At 40.7% G+C, this 23,235-nt stretch overlaps 1 protein-coding gene across 1 annotated transcript in view; it reads left to right on the plus strand.

The window, feature by feature from the left end:
* TMPRSS15 (transmembrane serine protease 15) overlaps nucleotides 1–23,235 on the plus strand; it is a 1,377,509-nt gene that overhangs the window by 1,261,808 nt on the left and 92,466 nt on the right. Inside the window, exon 22 of the mRNA XM_086934040.1 lies at nucleotides 12,138–12,319. Coding sequence (XP_086790166.1) covers nucleotides 12,138–12,319 — 182 coding nt within the window. The remainder of the gene's footprint in view (nucleotides 1–12,137; nucleotides 12,320–23,235) is intronic.

The following is a 23,235-nucleotide window of genomic DNA, read 5'->3' on the forward strand; positions in this document are numbered from 1 at the left end:
AGTATCATTAGGACACTAGTAAAACCACATACCAAGGACCTTCTGGATCTTTTAGGCAAGCTCAAAATTGCGGGCCACTCGTGTCACAGATCTATACATTACTCAATCCTACTAGGCTACACCTTCTTAAAAGTCTGAAAAAGAAATGGTCCTCGTATCTCAGGGGAACTGACATCACATTTCACAGATGCTACCTAGAATTTAATCTGATATTCCTCCTTCCTTGCTAAAATTACACCTGCACTTGTGCAGTCATGATTCGGGGCAATATGCAAATCATGAAGAACCACGTCCAGGATGCACAAACTAGGGATCTTGCAATCAGACAATTGCTGGTTCGGTGGGGAATCCACTGGCTCATTTGTGCATATGTTTTTTACATGTAAATTGGTTCAGCCTCTTTAGAACAAAATACATCAGAGGATTCACAATGTTTTAAGGCCCCGTTCATGCCATCCTTTCTAACCATGACTTTATGACTTGAGGCCAATCCTCAGAAACTTGATCTCCCTACACTCGAGTTACTCATAGATTTGATGCTACCCATGCACTGTCTGTGGAACGCACTTGACTTGCTCCTACTAAAAGTGGATCCTCCATATCTTCCTCACTCCTCTTGCTTCTCCAACCCTATTTACCTTTAAGTACACCCATTCAACATTGAGATGTCCCTCGTAGACCTACCCTCACTGCAGTCTGTGTTGATGCTCCTCTTCCCCCTCTCTTCTGCTCCTTTCCCCTTCTTTGCTTTTGCATTTTGCGCTCTATTTCTGCCTACCTTTTTTTTGTCTTTTCTTCTCTCATATACCATGTTCACGCTCATGGACCATAGTTATTGTCTTATACGGAGTAGCTTTGATCAACTTCATTCAATATGCATGTCAGCTGATATATCAACTGATATTACATTATAATTGTGTACTCCTCTCTTCGTTACTTTGCTTGTGTTACAATGCTCATGAAATCTTTGATTCATATGATGATCTAAAATGTACCCCGTAGTGTGTATTCACTATCTATTCTTTAATTGCTTACTTCTCCAATATATCTGGTTGATTATTTTTAAAAAGGCAACAAAGAAAAACACCTTTTATATAAGTTTCAAATATTAAAATGATCCTACATTTTTTTTTAAGAAGGCAAAACAGAAAAACACTTTTTTATATAAGTTTTATATATTAAAATGATCCTAAATAACTCAAAGAAGGACATCTTGTCAGGGAATAACAAGAGCAGTGTGTGTCCTTTTTCCTCTCTGAACTCCTGTAAGACAAATATATTTAGAAATTAAATGCAGTGTTTTCCAATGTGAACTGCCAATATTCAGTTAGAAGCACATGTATGGCAATCATTGGAATGATTGACAGCGCTAAGTACTTTAATTGAGCCCATTATACTAGCACGTGGAATGCACCCTCCTCTTCAAGCTCACATTACAGCATATTATATGTCTTCAATCAGAGAATGACTTGTAAGGAATCATTTGTGACTTGAAAAATGTTCTGGTATTGTGGCAGAAAACCATTAGAGAGTTCAAAATAAAATGAGCATATGCTCAAATAAGTATATGATTGCCTAAATACATTTACGGAAGTATATAAATTCCATCTCTATACTCAACTATATAGAATTAGCAAAAGGTGAAGAGGTTTTCATGTCCAATTTGCTTATATTATTAATTTCTATACAGCACAAAGGACATCTGTTGTCTTTTCATGCTAAAATCACAACTCAACAGGCCTCTTTACACATAACATGTGTTGGAAATTGAGTTTCTGGTTGAGGTGAGTGAAACCCTACTCGAGCAGCAACCACAATCTCTGTCAGAGTTAAACTCAAGCAAAGCCCATATTAACTTGCGCTTAGCCCACTGGTAGCGTGGCACGAAAGCAGTCAGGCTTAACTTAGAGTAAATGTATAAAGTATATATTCAGCACTTCAAATAGTAATACACGGAATACACAACACCAGAAATATTTCACACCAGTTTAGAAAAATAGAGTGAAATATAATAAATATTTTGGCCCAACAAAAATCCAAAATGTAGAACTAGAGATATGCAATTTTAAAGATTTAAGTGTAAATTGTCTCAAAAAGCAGATAGCGCCACTCACTGTTATCTGGTCGTACTAAACTGGGTGAAAGCAACAAGTTCTGCCTGACCGCGATGGAGCATGGGCCAGATACAGTGACCAAGTAGGTCCCACTGAAAGAATTACCTTCCATGTCCAGCACAAAGATTTGTGTTTGCACGGGAAGAGGCCAGGAAGAGCAGGGAGAGCATTGCAGATGGTCATCAAAGTAGCACAAAGAGCAGTCCGGGTACCACAGACAGTCATCGCTGCAGCAGGAAGATTCTGTCAGACATTGTGGATGGTCATTGCTGGAATTTCATGTTGGCAGTCATGGTGAGCTGTCAATGCTGTAGCTAGAAATGCAGATCTTGTGCTGCTGAGCATAGGTGGTTGCTGAGGTGCGGAGAGTCAGATTCGCTGGAGCTTTGCATTGGCAGGCAGAGCGGGTGGCAAGATCCTGAAGTGCATGGGCCCATTCATGAAGAGCCCAAAACTTCAGATCTCTGAGGCCACCTCAAGGGTCCAAGACCTGTGGGGCACTGTTTGGGGGTCAGGAACCCATGCTAGCAGAGGCCAGCTGGGTTCAGGCAGGTTCAGTTATAGTTCCAGGCAGCAGGTCTGCTGGGCAGTTGCAGGGAGCCTCTCAAGCTTGTTATGGCCTTGTAGCTCAGAACAGGAGGTTAGCTGGCTGACCCTTGAGTCACTTCAGCCTGGTATGAAGGGTGGAGCTCCATTCTTCCTTCCCAGCAAGCCGGGCAGCAGACCACAGAGCAGCATAGTAGCAGCACAGCAAGCTGGCCGCTCTTCTGGCAGGAAAGCAGCACATGAGTACTTCTTCTGTTTTATCCACAGTACTAGGAGTGTAATGAGGAGCTGGTGTTGAGAGTCCAATATTTATATTAAGTGACCACTGTGAAGAAGGAGAAGTTTCTAGAGAATTCCCTTTGGAGTCCTCAAAGTTTCCTGCCTCCCCTGCCTTAGGTCCAAGCTGGCTACATGAACAATGCATTTGTTTGAAGGTAAGGCGCAGCCTATTTAGTCTCAAGTGGGGAGGAACCTAGCTTCTGTCTCTCATCCTTCCAGTTGATGGCCCATACAGGCACACCCAATCCCTTCATTGTGTGGCTATCTGGGAGAAATTCACAAAGTTCAGCAGCCAACTACACCCAGTCATGTGACCCAGGCACAGGCTGTAGGCACAAAATAGTTAGGGCAGGAAAATCTAAACTTTCTAAAAGTATATAGAAACATGTGGTATGACTTGGCTGGAATTACTCACCACAACTTTGTTCTTTGAGATTCAGGGTTTCAATTACCTGGGGACTTGGGGCATATTACCGAGGTGTGCATTACAAAACGCACAACGCACATCTCTGTATCGCCGGATTTAATCGCCTAATTAACGCGCAATTATCAATGCACATCAGGCAGGCAATTAGAAATCCGGCGATAGTCGGTGATAAGGCACATTAGTGCATGAAAACAAACGTTGTTTTCATGCGCTAATGTGGGCCTTGATAATATGGGGGTGGATTCAGCTTCATGATCCACACCCCCATGTTAACAATGCCTAACGCCTGGTCGGAGCAGGCATTGGGAGACCTGCGATAAATGGGTTTATCGCAGGTTTTTGTCTCCCAACGCCTGCCTTGGTAATAGGGTGTTCCGACCTCCAACCACATTTTACATGTGGTTGGATGTGGGAACGCCCACTTTGCATGTCATTAGCGATATTTATCGCCGCATGCAAAGTGGGCTCGGCCCAGGCTTTAAAGTGCCCTTGGTAATAGGGCTCTAGCTGTATTGCCGGTTTCTCGGCACAATTCGCCGAGAAAGCGGTAATATGCCCCCTTCATTTTTTAATTAAGAAGCATTTGATTCCTTTGATCACATTGCTTATTTCATACACATAAGATCAAATAAACCAAAGATATCCTAGGCCCGTGATCAAATCATAATCACATGTAAAACATTCAAAACAAACCATTCTGACATATACGTGACTCTAATACCAGCATTACCTAAAACAATGCCTATTTCCAACCATTCACACAAACATAATGCGATTAACCCAAAGAAAACCAGTATTGTACTTTTCACATGCAAGAGTCAATGTTAAATTTCACTTTTTTAGAAATACTTTTAAATGCCAGCAATACTCAGGAGTTGTATCAACTAATAATGTTGATTGCCCAAAGTAAAGACTGAATTTAAATTATTCAACTCCCTTTTTGCAGAATAAGTCGATGCGTTTCAACAACATCATCATGGCCGGTTCTTAACTGAAAAATGAAGACATTAAACAATACATCAATTCTTTCTAAAAGTGGCAATTTCAAAATTGTAACTTAAAATCCGAATTTATCATTAAAGAGGATTTTTAATTTCAATTTCTCAGACACCAAAAATGATATATTAAATGTAATAAGGTATCTCAATGTTATACTACGGGAGAGGTAGGCCTCATAGCAGTTATTTACTACCAGGACATGTGAAAATTATACTTAAGAGGACATGTCCAACTTTTTAAATACACTGCACTCTGGCCACTGGGCTGTGTAGGCCTACCAAAGGGGTGGCTAATATGTATTAAAAAGGGAGGTTTGAGCCTGGCAAGAGGTTTAACTTGCCAGGTCAAAAATGGCAAATTGAAACTGCACTTTTAGTCTGCAATGGCAAGCCTGGAACATGTTTAAAGGGCTACTTAAGTAGGCGACACTATAAATGTATAAAGTGCAGCAGACTTTGCTGCTGTTGAGTTTCCTGTGTAGGAGAATTGGTTTGTTGCTGGGACAAATTGATTTCAGACTTACTGCTTCTAGCCATGACTGCAGTCACTGCAGCGCTGAACAATATCTTCCCTGGTTTTGGCAGTGGTGCTTCAATTCTCCAAGGGGTGATTGTACTTCCAGCCCTTTCTTCCCAGAAAAGGGTGCATCAGGTATGCAGTGTTTCCAAGAAAAAGGATGAGGCCTTGATGCCGGTGGGGCGACAGGCTTCTTCTCCTCATTGGCCCACCCCCTCCCTCTTTGGGGCCATCTTCTTTCCTTCTTTCATTGGTGAGCAGAAGGAGCAGAAGAACTTATCAGAGATGTATCTGTTCTCCAGTGTCAGCAAATACACAGGCTTCTTTCCATTTCAGTCAGTATTCTCTTGAGCACCTGCAGGCAATTAAATGTAAGAAGGACAATAGTGAGGTTTGGCAATTCTTTTCGAAGTACTACATGTAATCACCATCATCATCATTGAAACAATATTATAAAAATCAATGACATCAGTAAAAACAATACCTTGTGACAGACCCAATGGGGCCCCTACAGGAAGCGGGGGGAGGAAAAATTGAATAAAACAATATAAAAACACTGGTGGTCCCTCAGGCCCATGGCACACTAATAGGAGGCAGGGGGCTGGCAAACATCAAATATAATATTATAAAAATACCATTGTCCCTTCTGGGTCCAATAGGGCTACTGAGGGAGACAGGAGTACAGAAGCAAAAGTAATTAAAACCCACAACTTTTTACTACAGACTACTACATTCAGTCAGAAGCACAAATAAATATATATCAGGAAAAATACATTTGAAAAAAGCAAATGATGAACAAAAATGACATGGGCTTATTCTTATGTCAATGCTCCTCAAAATGGATTTTAAAAGTTGAATATAATAATTAATCATCAGAAACATACACTTGCTCCACAAAATAGCGGTCTCTCATCACATGGCCAGCAAAGAAAACAGCATGAAAACAAAAACAAAATATCCACTGTTCTCATACACACACACACACACACACATACACACATACACACCCATGTACACGCACACACACACACACACACACACACACACACATACACACACCCAAAATGGGGGTCACTCACTACATGGGCAGGAAACAAGGAAGCATGGAGTACAAAGACAAAGGGACCACCTATGATATACACACATGCATACACTGGCTCCACAAAATGGTGATCACCCACATAGCAAGCAAAAAAAATTAGAGTAGAAAGTAAAGATAGCTTGACTGCCCGATCTTGGTATGAGTCTCCCAACGCCCCCCCCCCCTACAAAAACTGACAGTATTGCAGGAGAAGGAATACACAAAAATACATCCACAATGTGATTGGGCCTATCTATGGGCCTTAGTACACCAGCAGTATGGTATCACTCATACTTTAAAATAACATTCAACAGCAAAGCAAAGTGGATACAGTGAGATAACATTTTAAATTAATTTTAAACAAACAGAAAGAGCACAAGGCAGCAGTTACACTTGCAAAATCCTTCTGACCATGGAGGGAAAATAAATAATCCACTATCCAACACAAATATGCACACACCTTATTAGTGGGCCAGCCTCAACAAACAAACAAATGACCAAAAATAGTGGTACCTGTCACCAAAAACATATGTTAAAAAAACTGTTCTAAACTTACTTGATTTTCCCAAACATGTGGAGACACGTAAATCTTTCAAATTCCAAGCATGGATGATGCAGCAAGCAATGCAGATGCAGACAAAGGAAGGGTGACACGCTTTGCCTGCCTCCAAAATCCAAATCCAAAGTGCTTGACAAAGCATAGGAAGGAGCAATAAGAACAGCAAGGGAAAGTTGATACTGCATTACAGTAGGTTTATTTTCTCTGGAACTTCCTAAGTGTAAACCAAAAAAAAAATTCAATACTAAAAATAGATGCAATCGCACAAAATGCTCACCACCTGGTCCACTTGGGTAAGTAAATTAATGCAAAATGACCTTTTGAGTTATATTTTATTGGTGCCTGCATTAAGAAATGTTGCTTGTAGTGTGATCAATCGCATTATTTCTGCACATCGACCATGTTATGAATTCGTTTAAGAGCGTCTCAGAGGTCTCTTGGCACTGAGTTGAAAGCCACCCCTGAGGTAGAGTCCAGCAATAGGCCTGAGTCGAGAGCCAAGTTTTCTGTTTTTTCCTGAAGTTCATGTAGTCCATCATATCCCTCATCTCAATCGGCAGGGAATTCCAAAAGTGGGGGCCCAGCAACGAAAATCGTGAGCCACCCATTCTTTTCCGCTTAAATCTTGGAACCATATGTTCTGATCTGAGGTTCCATTTAGGAAGGTACATATGAATCTTCCTAGAGATAAATTTAGGGCTCTTGTTGTCAATTGCCTGAAAAGCCTGCTTTGAACATTGACCGCTGGGCCACAGGAAGCCAGTGGAGGTGCTTCATCAAAGGCTTAGTGTGGCAATGTCTAGGTTGTTGGACGATCATTCTGGCAGCTTGATTCTGAATCAGCTGAAGCTTGTAGGTTTTATTAGCGGGGAGGCCTAAATAGATGGCGTTGCAAAAAGAAATATATGGCGTTATCATAGTCTAACCTAGACAAAATCACAGCCATCATAATGGCTCTGCTTGCATCCCTAGTGAAAAATCCCCTGATTTTGTTAAGTTCCTCAGCTGAAGAAAAAAAAAAGACATGACTGAGTTAATTTGGGATTGCAGAGATAAACTAGCGTCAATTTGAACTCCCAAACTCTTTACAGAATTCTTAGGCATAGGAGGAGTTCCCAGTGTATTTGGCCAGTGTGCTGGGGTCCAATGATGTAGCCTGTTATTAGATATGACTATCTCTGTTTTGTCAGAGTTTAATTTGAGATGATTGTGATTCATCCAATCTTTGATGAATAGCATGGTATTTTGAAAGATTTCTTTAGACTCCTATGTCTTGTCAATTGGAAAAATCAATTGCATGTTATCTGCATAATTATAAGTCCTAACCTTCCTTTGTTGGAGGGAGTAGATCACGGGGAAAATATAGAGATTGAACACTGTCCCAGCTATAGGGTGCACGCCTAACTGTTTGAGTGCGATCCCTCAGAAAGGATTTCATCCATTCTAAGGCAGTTCCTCTCAGACCTGCCACCACCATTCTATCCATTCATATCCTATGGTCCAAGGTATTAAATGCTGCTGACAGGTCGAGCAGGACAAGTGCCAATCTGCACCCCATGCCTGACCCTCCTTCAGGTCTCCATCACACTTAAAATGACTGATTCAGTCAAATGAGATGGACGAAAGCCTGCTTGATGGAAGTCTTAGTGCTTCTATAATCGTTTTCTTTTTACCTAGACTGTAATCTAGGTAACTCTAGGCAGCGTAATGGTGTAATCTCTGCTTTTACATGTAATTTTTTCAACACAATTTTTCCAAGATTATGCCAAATTATACCGGCATAATGAAAATTATGCCCAGACCTAGCTATGATATTTATAAAAAATATCAACTATCTTTTGGTTCTGTATTTTTTCATTATAAATGTATGTTTTGGTGTTTATATAGAGTGAATCAATGGAGGACTGTACATTATGTGAGAGGTTAGGAGATGAGCTACAAGATCCTGGACATCAAGTGGGGCATAACACAAACTCATTTTACACACACATTAAGGCATAGGGAGAATAAGTGATTTACACAGAATCATCACACTGTGTTGAATGTATGTTGAAACTATGTAGCGTTGCGATCAGGATTCAAAACTAGGTCCCCAGAATCCAAAGGCAGCTTAATCTGCTAGGCCATATCTCCTCGAGTCTATGGAAATATTGTTTTCATGAAAAGGCTTCTAACTCCTGCTTGCCTTTGACAAATGGATGTATTCTTAGAATATTAGTCAATTTTGCTGCACCGTTTATTCCTGGTTTGTTTATGGGTATGCTATGCTTACAAGTTCAGATAAGTATGCAAAAAATGCAACTGGCTGAACTGACAGAAGCCCATAACGACTTAGGTTGAATTTCATACTGAGACGCCTACAATCCCGAATTACCATACCAACAAGTATTTCTGCATGGAATTCCACCAATTAGGAGTTACGGCCCTTGAAACAGGGATTAGCTGTGCGGACAATGAACTACAGTGCAGATTTCTTCAATGAACTTCAGCGGCGGCTGAAGTTTTTCAAAAGTGGTGCGGCATGTGGAGCACATAAAAAATTAAAACATTTGCTAAAGCACAGATATGCTTAAATGTGTATTTCAGAGTTAATCAGGGCACATTCTAGTTATAGGTATATTTTATTGATATAAAATGTGCACCTTTGCAATGCAAATATAACTTTATTCAAAACAAATAAACATAAAGAAAAATACCCTTACCTTGAGGAGCTGATCCTCAGGACTCGCAGTTCCAGGTAATGATGTACATGCAGGCTAATTACATTCCAACTGATCCAGGCACTGCTGTCATGCTGCTTTTAATACCAAACAGCAGAACAGCACAGCCAGGATTGGCTGGGCCAGGGAAACACAATGCTCCGTTGGAGATTGATGGGCCTGTGTTGAATCTCTTTCAGCTCCCACATGGGGGGAGTGGCCGTCCGCAGGGAGGACCCCCCCCCCCGGGCAGTTTGGGAGGGGCGGGGGGGAGGGGGGTTGCTGGGCACATGCTGGTCATTTTGATTTTGGGCTGGGGAAAATTATAGCCCAAAAGTAGCCCAATTAGAGTCCAACTCTGAAAGGTTTGGGCTCCTGCTCCTAGCCACCATTTTGGGTTTAGTGACCTGGTGGCTGGGAGCTTAGTTGTAGTTTTTGTTTTTCCAACCTGCCCTCCCTATCTTTTTAGTTTCAGGGTTTTCATTTCTCTGGTTGTAGGATGTTATTAGGTGGTTTTTGTTGGGACAGGTGCGCAGGGTAATGGCTTTGTTTTGTCGCTTGGAACAGGTGCGGTGCTGGGGTGTCTACATTTTGACAGGTTTAAAAGAAGTTTTGGGTATTGTTGGAGTTGGATTATCATCAGGGAATAGGTAGGAAAGTTTATGTTTTTTCGAAATTTTGCAGGTTTGGGGGTTGGACAGTGATAAAGAGGCAGGGGAAGTTGTTTAACGGATGGTTGGTTTCTTGGGGATGATATAATTTTGCATTGATGTGTAATGTTGTAATGTAATGTATTGGGTGGGGGTGGGTTCAAGAAGATTTTAGGCGAGGGGTGGGAGCGGGGCCGGGTATCAGGTGTTTTGGTTGTTTAGTGAGGTTTCGTTTTGTAAGGCGTTGCCAAGGATTTTAGTATGTGATGTGCACCTGTTTCAATAAAGCGGCCTTTTTCACACATCTCTGGGTTTGTGATCTGCTCCCTCCCAAAGGATTGATTTTGGAAGTCAGAACTGCGCATGTTAGGCTGGCATTGGCAAAACACGGCAAATCAGACTTGTGCAGTTCTTTAGTCCAGTCTCAGTCAATCGGCACATTGCTCCATAGCCCCGCCCCTACAAGAAGAAAATGCTTCAGAATATGGAGTCTGGGGTGTATTGACTCATGGTAAGGCATCAAAGACGGGTGCTGATATGGATGAGCCGCCCCTGACGTACTTACTGGTTTGAGAGGTTTAATGCCCCTAAATGAATCAGTGGCTTCTGTGTAGGGCGGGGGAGGGGGGTCTGGGAGGGTAGCTGAAGGAAAGAGTAGACAAGCTTTTCAACTTGTTTCAGACTGGAGAACGAGGCTTTTCTGTCATTTCAGCATGCGCTTTTACCAGCTGGAGTTTACAGCAGGTAAACTTGGGTTCGCTTTTCCACCCATTGGATAAACAGATGCAGGAACACCGGGTCATGCCTGATCAGAAAGAGCGATATGTCACCCATTTCAACTCATCTAGGACCACGCAAATGTATTCTTATCATGTCTGTATGGATTGAAATATAATTGATTGTAAAAAGAAGTAAACTTTTCACAAGGATGCGTATGATTTATGAATCGTGTGAATCATGCCGCGACAGTAAAGGATGGTGCCTTTTATGTGTATTGTTATCACATCTGGATGCAGTATTATACACAGTGAACCCATACATTTGAACCGCTTCTGGTAGGAGTGGCTTACCTGAGTGACATTGGGGCATATTATCAAGGGGGTTTATCTCCGCTTTTTTGGCTTTAAAAGCCAAGAAAGCGGAGATAAAATTATCTCCCTATTACCTAGCTGCCGCTAACACCAGTTAGCAACAGCTAGTAGGAGATAGCGAACATCTTGGGCCCCACTTTGCATGTCAGTGATATTTATCACTAATGAGATGCAAAGTGGGCGTGCCAAGATGTTAGCGACTGAAAACAGTCGCTAACATCGCTATCTCCTATTACCAACGTTTGGAGATATTCGCGCTAAGCGGGAATATCTCCAAAAGTTAACACCTGCCCTGAGCAGTTCTTAGCCATGTTATCCAATGGGAGGTGGATAACATGGCTAAGAGCATTAGCTCGCTAATGCATGAATATCGCTGACTTTTCAGCGATATTCATGCTTTGCGGCGATTTTTACCGCATTTGCGTTAAACCTTGGTAATACCAAGGTTTATTTGCGGTAAAAATCGCCGCAGCGCTGCGGTAAATGTTTGTCTCTAACCAAGCAATAGCGATAATTATCGCTATTGCTTGGTAATATGCCCCATACTTTTTTAGTTCAGATCGAAGCTATGTTTTAAAATATTTGATTGCTGATTTCTGGAACTTAAGGTAAAATCACTGGTTCTTTATATGTATTCTTCAGCAAACTAAAAAAATAAAAAAGTAAATTAGGTGAAAGCAAGGGTTTCTTACCTTCACATTTTATCTTCTTTGTTCTGTGAAAATGACCTGGACTAATAATTATAGTAATTCCTTGTTGCTGTCTGGAACAGATGCTAGGAAGGCAATTTTACAATAAATAGTCCATAATGCACTAATTATCTCTGTCAGGAGGAGATGAATAATAAGAGAGATTTTTTTTAATATAGCTGTTTAAAGAATCACAATGATTGAGATAATTGCTCCTTTATAATTGCGTTTGTTGTCTTAGCCACTCTTCAATAAATCATGCTTTGCTGTACGGGTGCCAGACATCCACTGATTTTTCTGTTATGCGACCTCATCACAAGCTCTTGATGAATTTATTAAAAAATGTGTTTACATTATCTCTGCTTCAGACTTTCCTAACACTGAAAAAATATATTTTTGAGTAGTGGGCCAAAGATCAGTAAAAACAAGTATTGGATTCTTTAATGCCATCATTAATATTTTTGATGGGTATTTGTATATTTTACAGACGAAATCTCATCCCATCCCAGTGGAAAGCGGTGCATGGGTTGCACACCACATTAAACCTAACCTACCCTCAAACAGTAACAAGGACGATTGATCGAATTGTCATTAACCCCCATTACAATAAACGAACGAAAGACAGCGATATAATAATGATGCATCTAGATATCAAAGTCAATTACACAGGTAAGCATAAACAACTGCTCAAGAACTCACAGATGTATCTTGATGCAAAGGCGAAAGCAAGATTCGGAACCAGGGATGGGGAGTCAGTCCGAAATGCAGGTATTGTGTGATCTTGTGCAATTTGAAGAATATAATAAACAACGATGATTGGCATTTTATTTGCAATACCTGCTGAACGCAAGTAAGGTATAAGTGAAGAAATGACCCACTGTCTCAGTTACATTGTGTTTGCAATTTCTGTTAAAAAAAAATCGCCAAGTTGATGTCGTACAGAACTTTATTTTGTTCAAAATGGTTTTAGGGAAAATGTTTTGAGGGTTGGGAAGATTTTTCCTTTACTACATCTGGGGCAAAAAAAACATTCATGTTGCACCTACCTTAATAATTAGTCCAAACACAACTCTACAAATACTGTGAGTTATGGGGTTGAAATCTAATGAGTGGGAGCAGGTAACATCAGTGATTTACAGGATTTAAAATGGGGTCAGTAAGTCAAGAAGGGCGGTTTCAGTGCGAGGGCTTTGGATTTCATCAAGTTTCAGGGACCCCCTGACATACCCAGACATTTTTCAAAACTAAAACTCAGGCTAATTCATGATGGTGTGGCTGTGAAGAACCCACCATTCTTGCTTGCCTAAAATTTTCCGTCAAACTTTAAGGATAAAATACAGTTTCATTATGTTCGCACAATTTCATTATGTTTGGAAATTGTGAAAATTGGCAGGAGATTTACCATCAAGGGTTCTCGTAATTCCCCTGTGTGTGTTCTTAAGAAACCATACATGAAACGAGCTAAGCCCATGACTATTTTTCTGCCTGATTTACAGGACTTTAAATAGTGTAAAAAATGCATGTGGGTCAAATGCACTGCTTGTTCCATTTATTATGTGTCACACAGGAAACCTGGGCAAATTGAACTATTTGTGAAAACTTGAATCTATATTGTCAAACAAATCCCATGAAGCATGGCTGCTAAATTTGGGCTCGCAATCAACTGGGAGCCAGTGGAATTCTGCCCACTCCAAACATTTCTTAAAGCTAGTATTGCCAGTGAGCTTGTGCCCTAACGTGAACCAAGCCAAAACTCTTTCTGTGAACACAAAAGGGAACGAGAACTGGCTGTCGTCATGCACGGGAACAGAGAAGAAAGCCTGACACAAGGCCACAACAGTGAGCCATTCTGCAGTGCATAGAATTTGGAAAAGTATGATCGCTGGAATCTGTACCACGTGACAACATGGAACAATGATGCTGTTAATCTTTCGAAGGTCTTGCACAATCCAATATGTACCATTAGGTTTCTGTAAATTGATGATCGGAAAGTTGCAAGGGCTTCCAACAATTTCTTTTAACATACCTTTCTTCAACATGTCTTCCATTACAGCTGTTAGTCATGTTACTATTTCTGGTAAAATTATGTGGTGGTGTTCTCAGATACACAGCATTTGGTTTCCCTGTAATTTGGGCTGGTTCTACTCCTTTTATTAGTCTGGTGTCTTTCTGTGTGAAATACAATACTTATGGGTTCACAGTTTCTTTTAAATCAGAAAGTAAGTCCTCTACTGTCCTCACTGGATACAAACAACCAGAAGTTTTTCTATCTTAACATTTTGAAGTCAACATCTTCATCAGGAGTCCAAAATTTGACACAACCCGGTATAAAGTAAATTGTGCAGTTTAACTTGCACAATACATTTCTCAGTGTGTGGAAAAAGTGGTACCTCTGAATGAGCTTCCTAAATCAAGGTGAAAAAACAATGTTTATAAGTAGAAATTTAGGAAACAAATAAAAATGTGAACCTATACTATGCAATAACAATATGTGACCAGAAAAGTTATTTTTATTCCAAAATATATTCTTTTATTGAAAATGATCTGATATATATTTTAGATTTATTTATATTTTATAGTGTTGTTGCTCATAAAGAGACATACAATAAAGTGCATACAAAATATAGTATATAGACTACAGACAAATATATGATAAATAACAAATTTGATACAAAAGTTATACCAACATATTGGTTATAAATAACATGCTCAAAATCAAGGTAAGATAAACCATTTCAAAATTTTAACAAATGTCCAAAAGAAACAAAAATGGCTAACATAATTAGAATCTATGCGCGTTTCGGCTGGACGCCTTCTTCAGGTAGACAGGTAGCCATAAGTCTGAAGGAAAAGAAATGTGAAATAAAATAACATATATATACAACAATCTGGACACATATTTAGGATCCTACTACAGCGTACTGTCTTATACGAGATCAGATATATTACATGAGTTGGACGAATGAAAAACATGTCCCAGTAAAATTGGGGAGGAAAAGAATAAAAAGTGAAGTGAAAGGTACTTAGTGTCCCCATATTAATATCAAGTTGTGAATTAATGAAGATATAACAGAAAAAGATTCATTATGTAACAGAGAACAGATAGATACCGAGCCCTGTGCAAGAAACCTCAATCAAAGGTGAATAATAAAGCAAATAATTTCAACTGATTTCCTTTACCTTGTGTGAATGGTCAAGATAAAGGAAAAAAAAAATTACATTTCTTGAAAATTGTGGTCAGACCGTTGCATCTGGGCCTACTGACAACTGAAATGAAATGGAGAAAATCAGCCTTAGTATTATTCCCATACCTTCAACAATTATATATCATTGGAAATCCAGAGATGGCATGGATGGATTACGCTAATCTGCTGAAGACAATAGTGCAGCATCTCGATAGTGTACTTCTATAAGACTGCCAAGATGCAATGAATGCGGCACAGATACTCTACGTATGAAGAAGACACTTGGTAAACTAACATGGCCCCTAACAATGTCATTCACACAGATTTACATGTGTGTATATGTTTTGGCCAAGGGGTAGACTCAGGTGTTGATGAGTCTTACCTTAAATACTTTCAATGGAAAACTGTCATAACAATATATGAATACTTCGGATCCAAGTCATGAATTGATGTTTCTAGATAATAACATATATTTATGGTTGTAAATGAATTGATATCCAAAAGGTTTGTAACCAACTATATCCCTGAGAAGATATTATATAATTACCTTAAGAGACAATGGTATGCCCCTTGGGTTCTCTTAAGGGTATGGTAGGGACTGTTTAAACCTCACAAGCTCGTTCCAATTACTGCCAACAGAATTAAAAGAAACAGCTTATTGGTCTGCTATCTACACACTATTGATTGTAGGTCCGAATGGTCCTAACAGTAGTGGCATTTTGTATATAAGTGAGCAAACTAGTGTTACCTTTAAAATCTTGCTGGGTGGCAGACAAAGGTTGTGTCAAGATCTGACACCCTTAGATCACGGGGTATGGCATATATATATATATATATATATATATATATATATATATATATATATATATATATATATATATATATATATATATATATTTATATATATATTTATATATATATTTATATATATATATATATTTATATATATTATATATATATATATATATATATATATATATATATATATATATATATATATATATATATATATATATATATATATATATATATATATATATATATATATTGTTGCTATATCCAAAGGATCAAAGCTCACTTGAAACCAAAAATACCTGATAAACGGTGAAGATCTTATTGCCCATTGTTGGAACTGAACAGTGGATAATATTGTGTTGTTGACTGTCTCTCCAGGTTGAAGTGACGAACCTGTGAACAGTAATGAGACGTTCACTAAAAAGACAAAAAGCATGTATGTATATTGTGATGGCCTCAGTGACTATACTAATTACAGGGCCCACATGTGGATCACCTAAATTGCCAACATACCTTGTGAGCTTAGCGTCTTCTATTCAGATTTCCAGGCGGCCGCCACCTCCATATTTACGGTCCCTCAGCGTTCGCTATAGCTGTGCCGCCTGTGATGATACAATGGAGGTTTCCAATCAAAAAAACTCTCCATGTCTGCTTATAAAGCCCGCTTGTGTGCCCTGTGTAGGTAACTAGTTCAGGATCAGAGAGAAACTAGTCAAGGAGGTAAAAAAGACTTGAGCCAGTCGCTCATGGTAGAAGGAGGCAGATTGCAGCCATGATGAATGGGTGTAATAAATGGTATTTAACTGGCGGTGTCCCATAGACAAGTTAAATATAGGGAGTCATTAATGATCTTTGAACTAAAAAATGATCAACCTGATCTCTTCTTCAATGTGATTATTAATGAAGAATTTAGAAAAAAATCATAAATAATAAATTGTACATACATGGAGCTTAGCGTTAGTTTGTTGTATGTAAGGGAAAGTGGCCGCCATATTGAATACATAAAAAAGAAAATTGTCGATCTAACAAAAAGGAATGGGTTACACCATTTAAAGTAGACAGGATAAGGGTAACAAATCAAACTCGGATTGAAAGATAATGCATCCAAGTGGGGAGATGTACATATCTTACTTCCGAACCTATAAAACTGCCCATGATCGGTAAATAAATCTACCATATATTGTTGTTGTATAGCTTTATTTCGAAATGTTTCATTTCATAAAAGCATTACAATAAAAAAATCAATGTGAACATAAAAACAGTTGTACATCAGGACTAACAAATCTCAAAAAGGACACTATAAAATATACAATATTATAAACAACATCCAATCTAAAAACATTTATGCAAGTACATAATTAGCACCTTCGAGTCAGAATAATGGGGAAGGGGCACATACAATAACAACTGGGCCAATAAAATATAGGTTGGCATCCTTACTGGAGAATCATTCTCCTCGCGGTTCTTATCCTCCAAGCCCACCCCAGGAATTTTGCCAGGCCACAGGCAAACAGTGGATGAGGGTCTGATCTTAACAGCTCTAGGGCCTCCAAATGTGACCGAGTGCCCAGCCTTGCGCAGAGCGGTTTCAACCATCTGCGACGGGGAGCAGCGTAGGCTGGGCATTCGAACAAAAAATGGGGTATGGATTCATCCCTGATTGTGCAGAAAGGGCAAGTTTCTGTGGTTTGCCATGGAGGTTTCCATTTGGCTGTCCTTGTGCCTAAGGGCAAAACCCCAGCCCTAAATTTGAAATATAGCGCCCTATCTACTGGATTCGAAATCACATCAAGATAGGGTTCTCTAATAGGACGGCATTTGAAAGCCAAAAACTCCTCAGCTGATCTGCACAAATTCGGATGGGACACTCTCTCGTTATCCACCCACGACCAGAATATTTTCTTTAACAGCTGTTTAGGTGGTGAAGATCTGTTGGCCCAAGCGTCATCCAGGCCTAAATCACAAAGGAGGCGCTTTACTCCAAGGAGCCAACCGATCTTATACCAACCCGGGGTTGAGAGAAGTTCGCTTAGTGCGTCCGCATAGCTTGAGAGTTCGGGGACGTTCCATATGCGGGCCCACAGAAGAAGGGGACGTAACTTGGCCTGATCGGCTATGGATCGTGTTCCTGTGTCAAGTAGAAGGGGTAGAGTGGGAGAGCTATGGGGAAGCCGCATTAGGTCTTTATGAAACTTGTTCTCCAGATGGGATAGGGTATCAAATTTCTGGGTACCCCACAACTCAGCCCCGTACAATGCCGCACTCACAGCTTTTGCCTTGTAAATATCGAGTATCACCCCAATGGGTTTAAGGGGTGAGGCACGGTGTTCTTTTAGGAGGGCGCCCGTAACCCTCCTATGTGTCAAAATGGTTTTTTGATGATGTGCCTTCCAAGACATGGAATCGGAAAGTCTGATTCCTAAATAATCGAATTCCCTGACCCTTTCTAAAGGTACTGAGTCTATAGATGGCGGGTAGACTGTCTTCCTGGGGGGATTCAGCACAAGGAACTTGGTTTTACTGATGTTAATAGCCAAGCCCCTTGCGTCACAAAAGCCCTGGAACCTCGTTAACAGGGTTTGGAGGCCCTTCGGGGATTTCGAAATTAACAGGGTATCATCTGCGAACAGGAGCGTTGGTATCTTCCTGCCCGCCAGGGAGGGAGCATCTGCTGGTAGTTGGAGAAGGTGCTCTACCACTCCGTTTAGATATAGAGAAAACAGAGTGGGAGCTAGCACACACCCCTGGCGGGATATAGAGAAAACAGAGTGGGAGCTAGCACACCCCCATATATATCCACAATCCGGATGACATATGTATTTAAAACAGTATCATAATGATGTGTTTAAGTCATCGTAAAGGCAATAAATTGGCACCGTGTCAGGATGTGGAGAGAATATCACATTTAAAAAATCCTTCAGGATTGATGTATATGTATGCTTTAACGAACACTGGACATGTCAAAACAGACCAAAGGGATGAGGGAAGGCCAAAAAAGAGGGGGTGGGGGGGAATTAGTATTCTTGAACTCTGTTTATCAGTAACAGGAAGGACCACCGCATGTGGCTAGAATGAAACATGACATATATGTGTGTGTGAGCCAGTTGTACCAAAATACAATTGGACTCCGATAAATAGAAGCCTCTATTCATGTGTGAATTCAGAACACCCACCGATAATGAAACTTTCTGGAACAAAGATGTGACAAGATGAATCAATATTTCAGGCAGGCCAATAAATGTAACTGTTATTATATTTAATCACTTGATCCCAGGGGATTTATTGTTTAACCCATTTTTATAGGAGTTCAAAGTATAAATCCAAAAAACCTCCCTCCTTTTGCGGATTTTGATTCTCTGATCACCTAAATGTATTTGTATTTTTTCAAGAATGAACAATTGGAGGTCCTGTACTGCTTTATGTGCTTCCATGTAGTGTTTAACTAAGAGTGCAGCTATTTTCTTGGTTCTTATGGCAGATCGGTGTTCGGTGAGGCAGGTAGTCATTTTGTGTGAAGTCTCACGAACATAGCCTTGATGGCACGGACATACAATAAATGTTATTGTGGGCATATCACTTAATCTCCCCATGTCTAACAAAAATGATGTCTGAGTATCTAAGAGCAAATACAGCACCACCAGGCTTGGTGGTCCATAACAAACCGTTCATTTTCCTTGAGGATAAAACTTTCAGAATCGACTGGTCCCAGATCTCACGGCGATGCACCCGGGACTGGATTGTACTAATTATAAAAACAGCCAGCAGACTAGCATCTGATTTAAAAATTGAAATTCAAGCCATTGAAGTTCGACTGAAGAACTACGAGTCCCCTGCTGCACTCAAAAAACACTTGGAAGAATTGAATAAAACACTCAATGAGTTCAAAACATCCTTGAAACTGAGCAAGTACGAGAAATTCAAGAAGGATACATCTAGATGGACACAAGAGAAGGTCTATCCCTACATCAAGGATGATTACCGTTCCACTAGAACCAACACCACTGATGATGACTCCTCAAACAGTGGTTCCACCGGCTCAAACTCAAGCAGAGGAAGAGGACGAGGATACCAAGGCACTCGCCAGAACTATCAACAATCAGACTACCAGAGGGTAAGAGGTTAGAACAACCATCCGCCACCAGCAATACGGGCCCCCACCATTTCAACACCCACAAGGACCATACCCACCATGGTCTTATCAACAACAAGACTATGGCTATTACAATCAGAATCCTTTTTTAGAGGTGCGCCATGGTGGCAACCGGGGGCGCAACCGGAGGGGAACAACCGTACACTGGACCGAAGGGGAAGAAGATCCTCCGAGAGTGGCAACAAGGAGCATGACAGGGGCATCCAAGAACAGGAAGTAAGCCTTGTTGTAAACCTGACCGATTCAACGCTGACAGAAGCTCAGATGAGAGTTTTGGAAAAAGGTTGGGGTATGTCCCAACAGCCAACATGGACAAATTCCTTCTCTGCAAGGAAATCCAAGAGTTCATACGACGTTTGAAGATACAGGTTTTCTTCATGGACAAAGAAAAAATAACGGATTTGGGAGACACAGGTCTCTGACCCAAGTCTAATTTCACACCTTTGGACAGTACCCTACCTGTGGAACTCCTTACTTTTGAGAAGGCGGTTATGAAAGACATCAAGGATATGGATCCAAAGGAAAAGAAGGTTTTCCAAAACATCACCAAGGATGAACGAGAAGCCTTACATGAACTGAGCAACAACCCCGACTTGATAATAAAACCAACGGACAAAGGGGGAGCGACGGTCATACAGAGCAAATTACAATACAATAATGAATGCGTGAGATTGCTTCAGGACCAACGAAACTATGAAATACTCAGGACTGATCCAACCGAGAGGATCCAAAAAATCAACACCATGGTGGAAGAAGCACTGGCCCACATCTGGATAACAAAGAAGGAAGGTGATTTTCTGTGTCCAAAAAACCCAAGGACACCATACCTATATACGTTACCCAAGATATACAAACGATTGGATAACCCTCCAGGACGACCGATTGTGTCTGGCATCGGTTCAGTGTTGGAACCGATCTCAAAATTTGCAGATGCTTTCTTACGCCCGATGGTGCAACGCACTAGTACATACCTGAGGGATACTAAGGATGTACTGAATTTGCTGGAAGACCTCTGCTTTGATCCAAATTGCCAACTAATAATCAGTTGTGATGTAGAGAGTCTCTATACGAGTCTCCCCCACAATGAGACACTCAGTATCATTGAAGACATCCTATTTGATGACGACTGGGAATACCAGACACCAAGGAACATCGTGATGGAGTGCTGCTCCTTCGCTTTAAAGGAGAATTTCTTCGAATATGACGGGACTCTGTACTTACAAAAACATGGGACCAGCATGGGGGGCACAATTGCTCCCAGCATAGCTGGTCTTTACGTACACAATTTGGAAACCAGGAGGATCCTACACCCCAATAACCCATTTAGACAAAGGATAAAAGTTTGGAAGAGATACATCAACGATATTCTGATCATTTGGGATGGGGATGAGGATACACCACAACAATTCCTGACATGGCTGAACTTTCAAGACGAATTTCTCAAGTTCACCAGCACGGTCTCCAGAACCAGACTGATGTTCATGACCTGAACATCGTCCCAAGAGATGGAAGGCTAATGACGACAACACATTTCAAAAGTACAGCCAGGAACTGCCTCCTCTTGTACCAGAGTTTCCACCCCAAACATCTCCGAGATAACCTGCCCTACTGACAATTCCTCCGTCTAAGACGGAATTGCACGGAAATTGAGAGTTTCAAGGTCCAATTAAAGGATCTGAAGAAGAAACTAGCAGTCCGCCAATATCCAGAAAGGATAATAAATCAGGCATGTAAGAGGGCACGGAACAATTACAGGGAGAGCCTCCTGGAAGAAAAGACACCCAAAGAAGAGGAACAGAGACCCACATGCATTACCACATTCAACACCTGCTCAGACAGGGTTTCGAAAGTCATCAACAAACATTGGAGTATTCTAAACAGTGGGGGACTCCAGTTACCTAAACCTATGTTCTCCCACAGGAGGGGGAGGAGCATACAGGACATCCTTGTACACACTAGACCAAACACTATCAACAATAAGCAAGGACGGGACACTAACTTTGTGAAAGGCCACCATCCATGTGGTCAATGTAAAGTATGTTGCCTGACAAAGAAGACCAACAACCTGTTTTTTAGAAATGGTTCAACCTGGGAACAGCGAAACTTCACAACGTGCAACAGTTGCAACGTAGTGTACCTCATCACGTGCCCCTGCCGCCTCGAATATGTGGGAATGACGAGCAGGGCAATCAAGACCATGATAAGGGAACACAAGAGCACAATCAGATGCCAAAGAGCTAGTACTAAGCTGACCGCTCACTTTTTGGAGAAAGGACACAAGCCTGATGATATCTCATCGACAGTGATAGAGCAGGTATCCAGGGAACATATGCTCTTGGAGAAAGAACAAAGGTGGGTGTTCCACTTGGACACTAACAACTATGGCCTTAATGATGATATTCCATGGGGACAACTCTGACGTTTGGAACGGCCATCCATCACATTAACGATTGCACCATACACCCATCGCATGGCATGCTACAGCAACAGTAATCATGATGACACGAGAACAATGAGACCCTGAGATCTTAAACTATTAGGCTATCCGTATGATAGTTTCAGCAGACAGAATAAAACAATAAGAACATGGACTAATGTGAGACTCAGCACAATATTGACGAACATAGTGCAACATGTCTTGTGGAAGGACACACAAATAGCTTCCCATTTCTCATAAAGACAGTGCATAGACTCTGACCACGCTGGGAATATGGATCATACATTCAATATGACACCTTTCACTTTTAAGAAAGTTCGAGCCCGCCTATCACATTCAGGGAGCCTCCTGGCAAGCTAATAAAAATAAAAATAAAATAAAAATTGCTTCCAAATTAATTTAATAGGTTGCGGCATAAATGAGATTTATTTAGAAAGTACTGCGCAAATTTTCAAAAAACGTGATCAAGAGAAGAAAAGATAGACGACAGACTATAGACCAGCAGTGTCCTGATGGGCGCTGCCATTTTGGGTCAGCTCTCTAGTCTTTTTTCAAAGGCAATCATGACTAGGCTTTTCTTCCGGTATAAGAACACAAGCCGAGGCAGAACTCCGTTCACATCCACGGAGCTGCTGAAGGGTATGGAATAAAGACAGATTAGGCATGCGGTCACGTAAGTGAGACCCTGACCATGGGTCTTTAAAAACTTGGTCTTGTGATAGCGGAGGGGTGCGTCTCTGACAGTGAGATTCTGCCGCCCAAAAACAGTGTGAGTGACTATGTTTTAAACTTTCCTCAATAGTAACCAGTCAACTAATCACCCTAAGACGCAGGCTCATGAGGCCCTATCACCACGCTTCAAATGTATGTATCAATTGTAGCATGCTTACACATTTGGAGGCATTTGCCATTATTTTCTGTCGTTCGTTTTCACGATCATTATTTCAACCAGCATGTTTGACTATAACACATTTGGGAGCTTAATAGATTGATGTCTTGGAGGCATTAAGCCATCATT

This window comes from Lissotriton vulgaris, chromosome 8 (genome assembly GCF_964263255.1).
Source record: "Lissotriton vulgaris chromosome 8, aLisVul1.2, whole genome shotgun sequence".
Lineage (NCBI taxonomy): Eukaryota > Metazoa > Chordata > Amphibia > Caudata > Salamandridae > Lissotriton > Lissotriton vulgaris.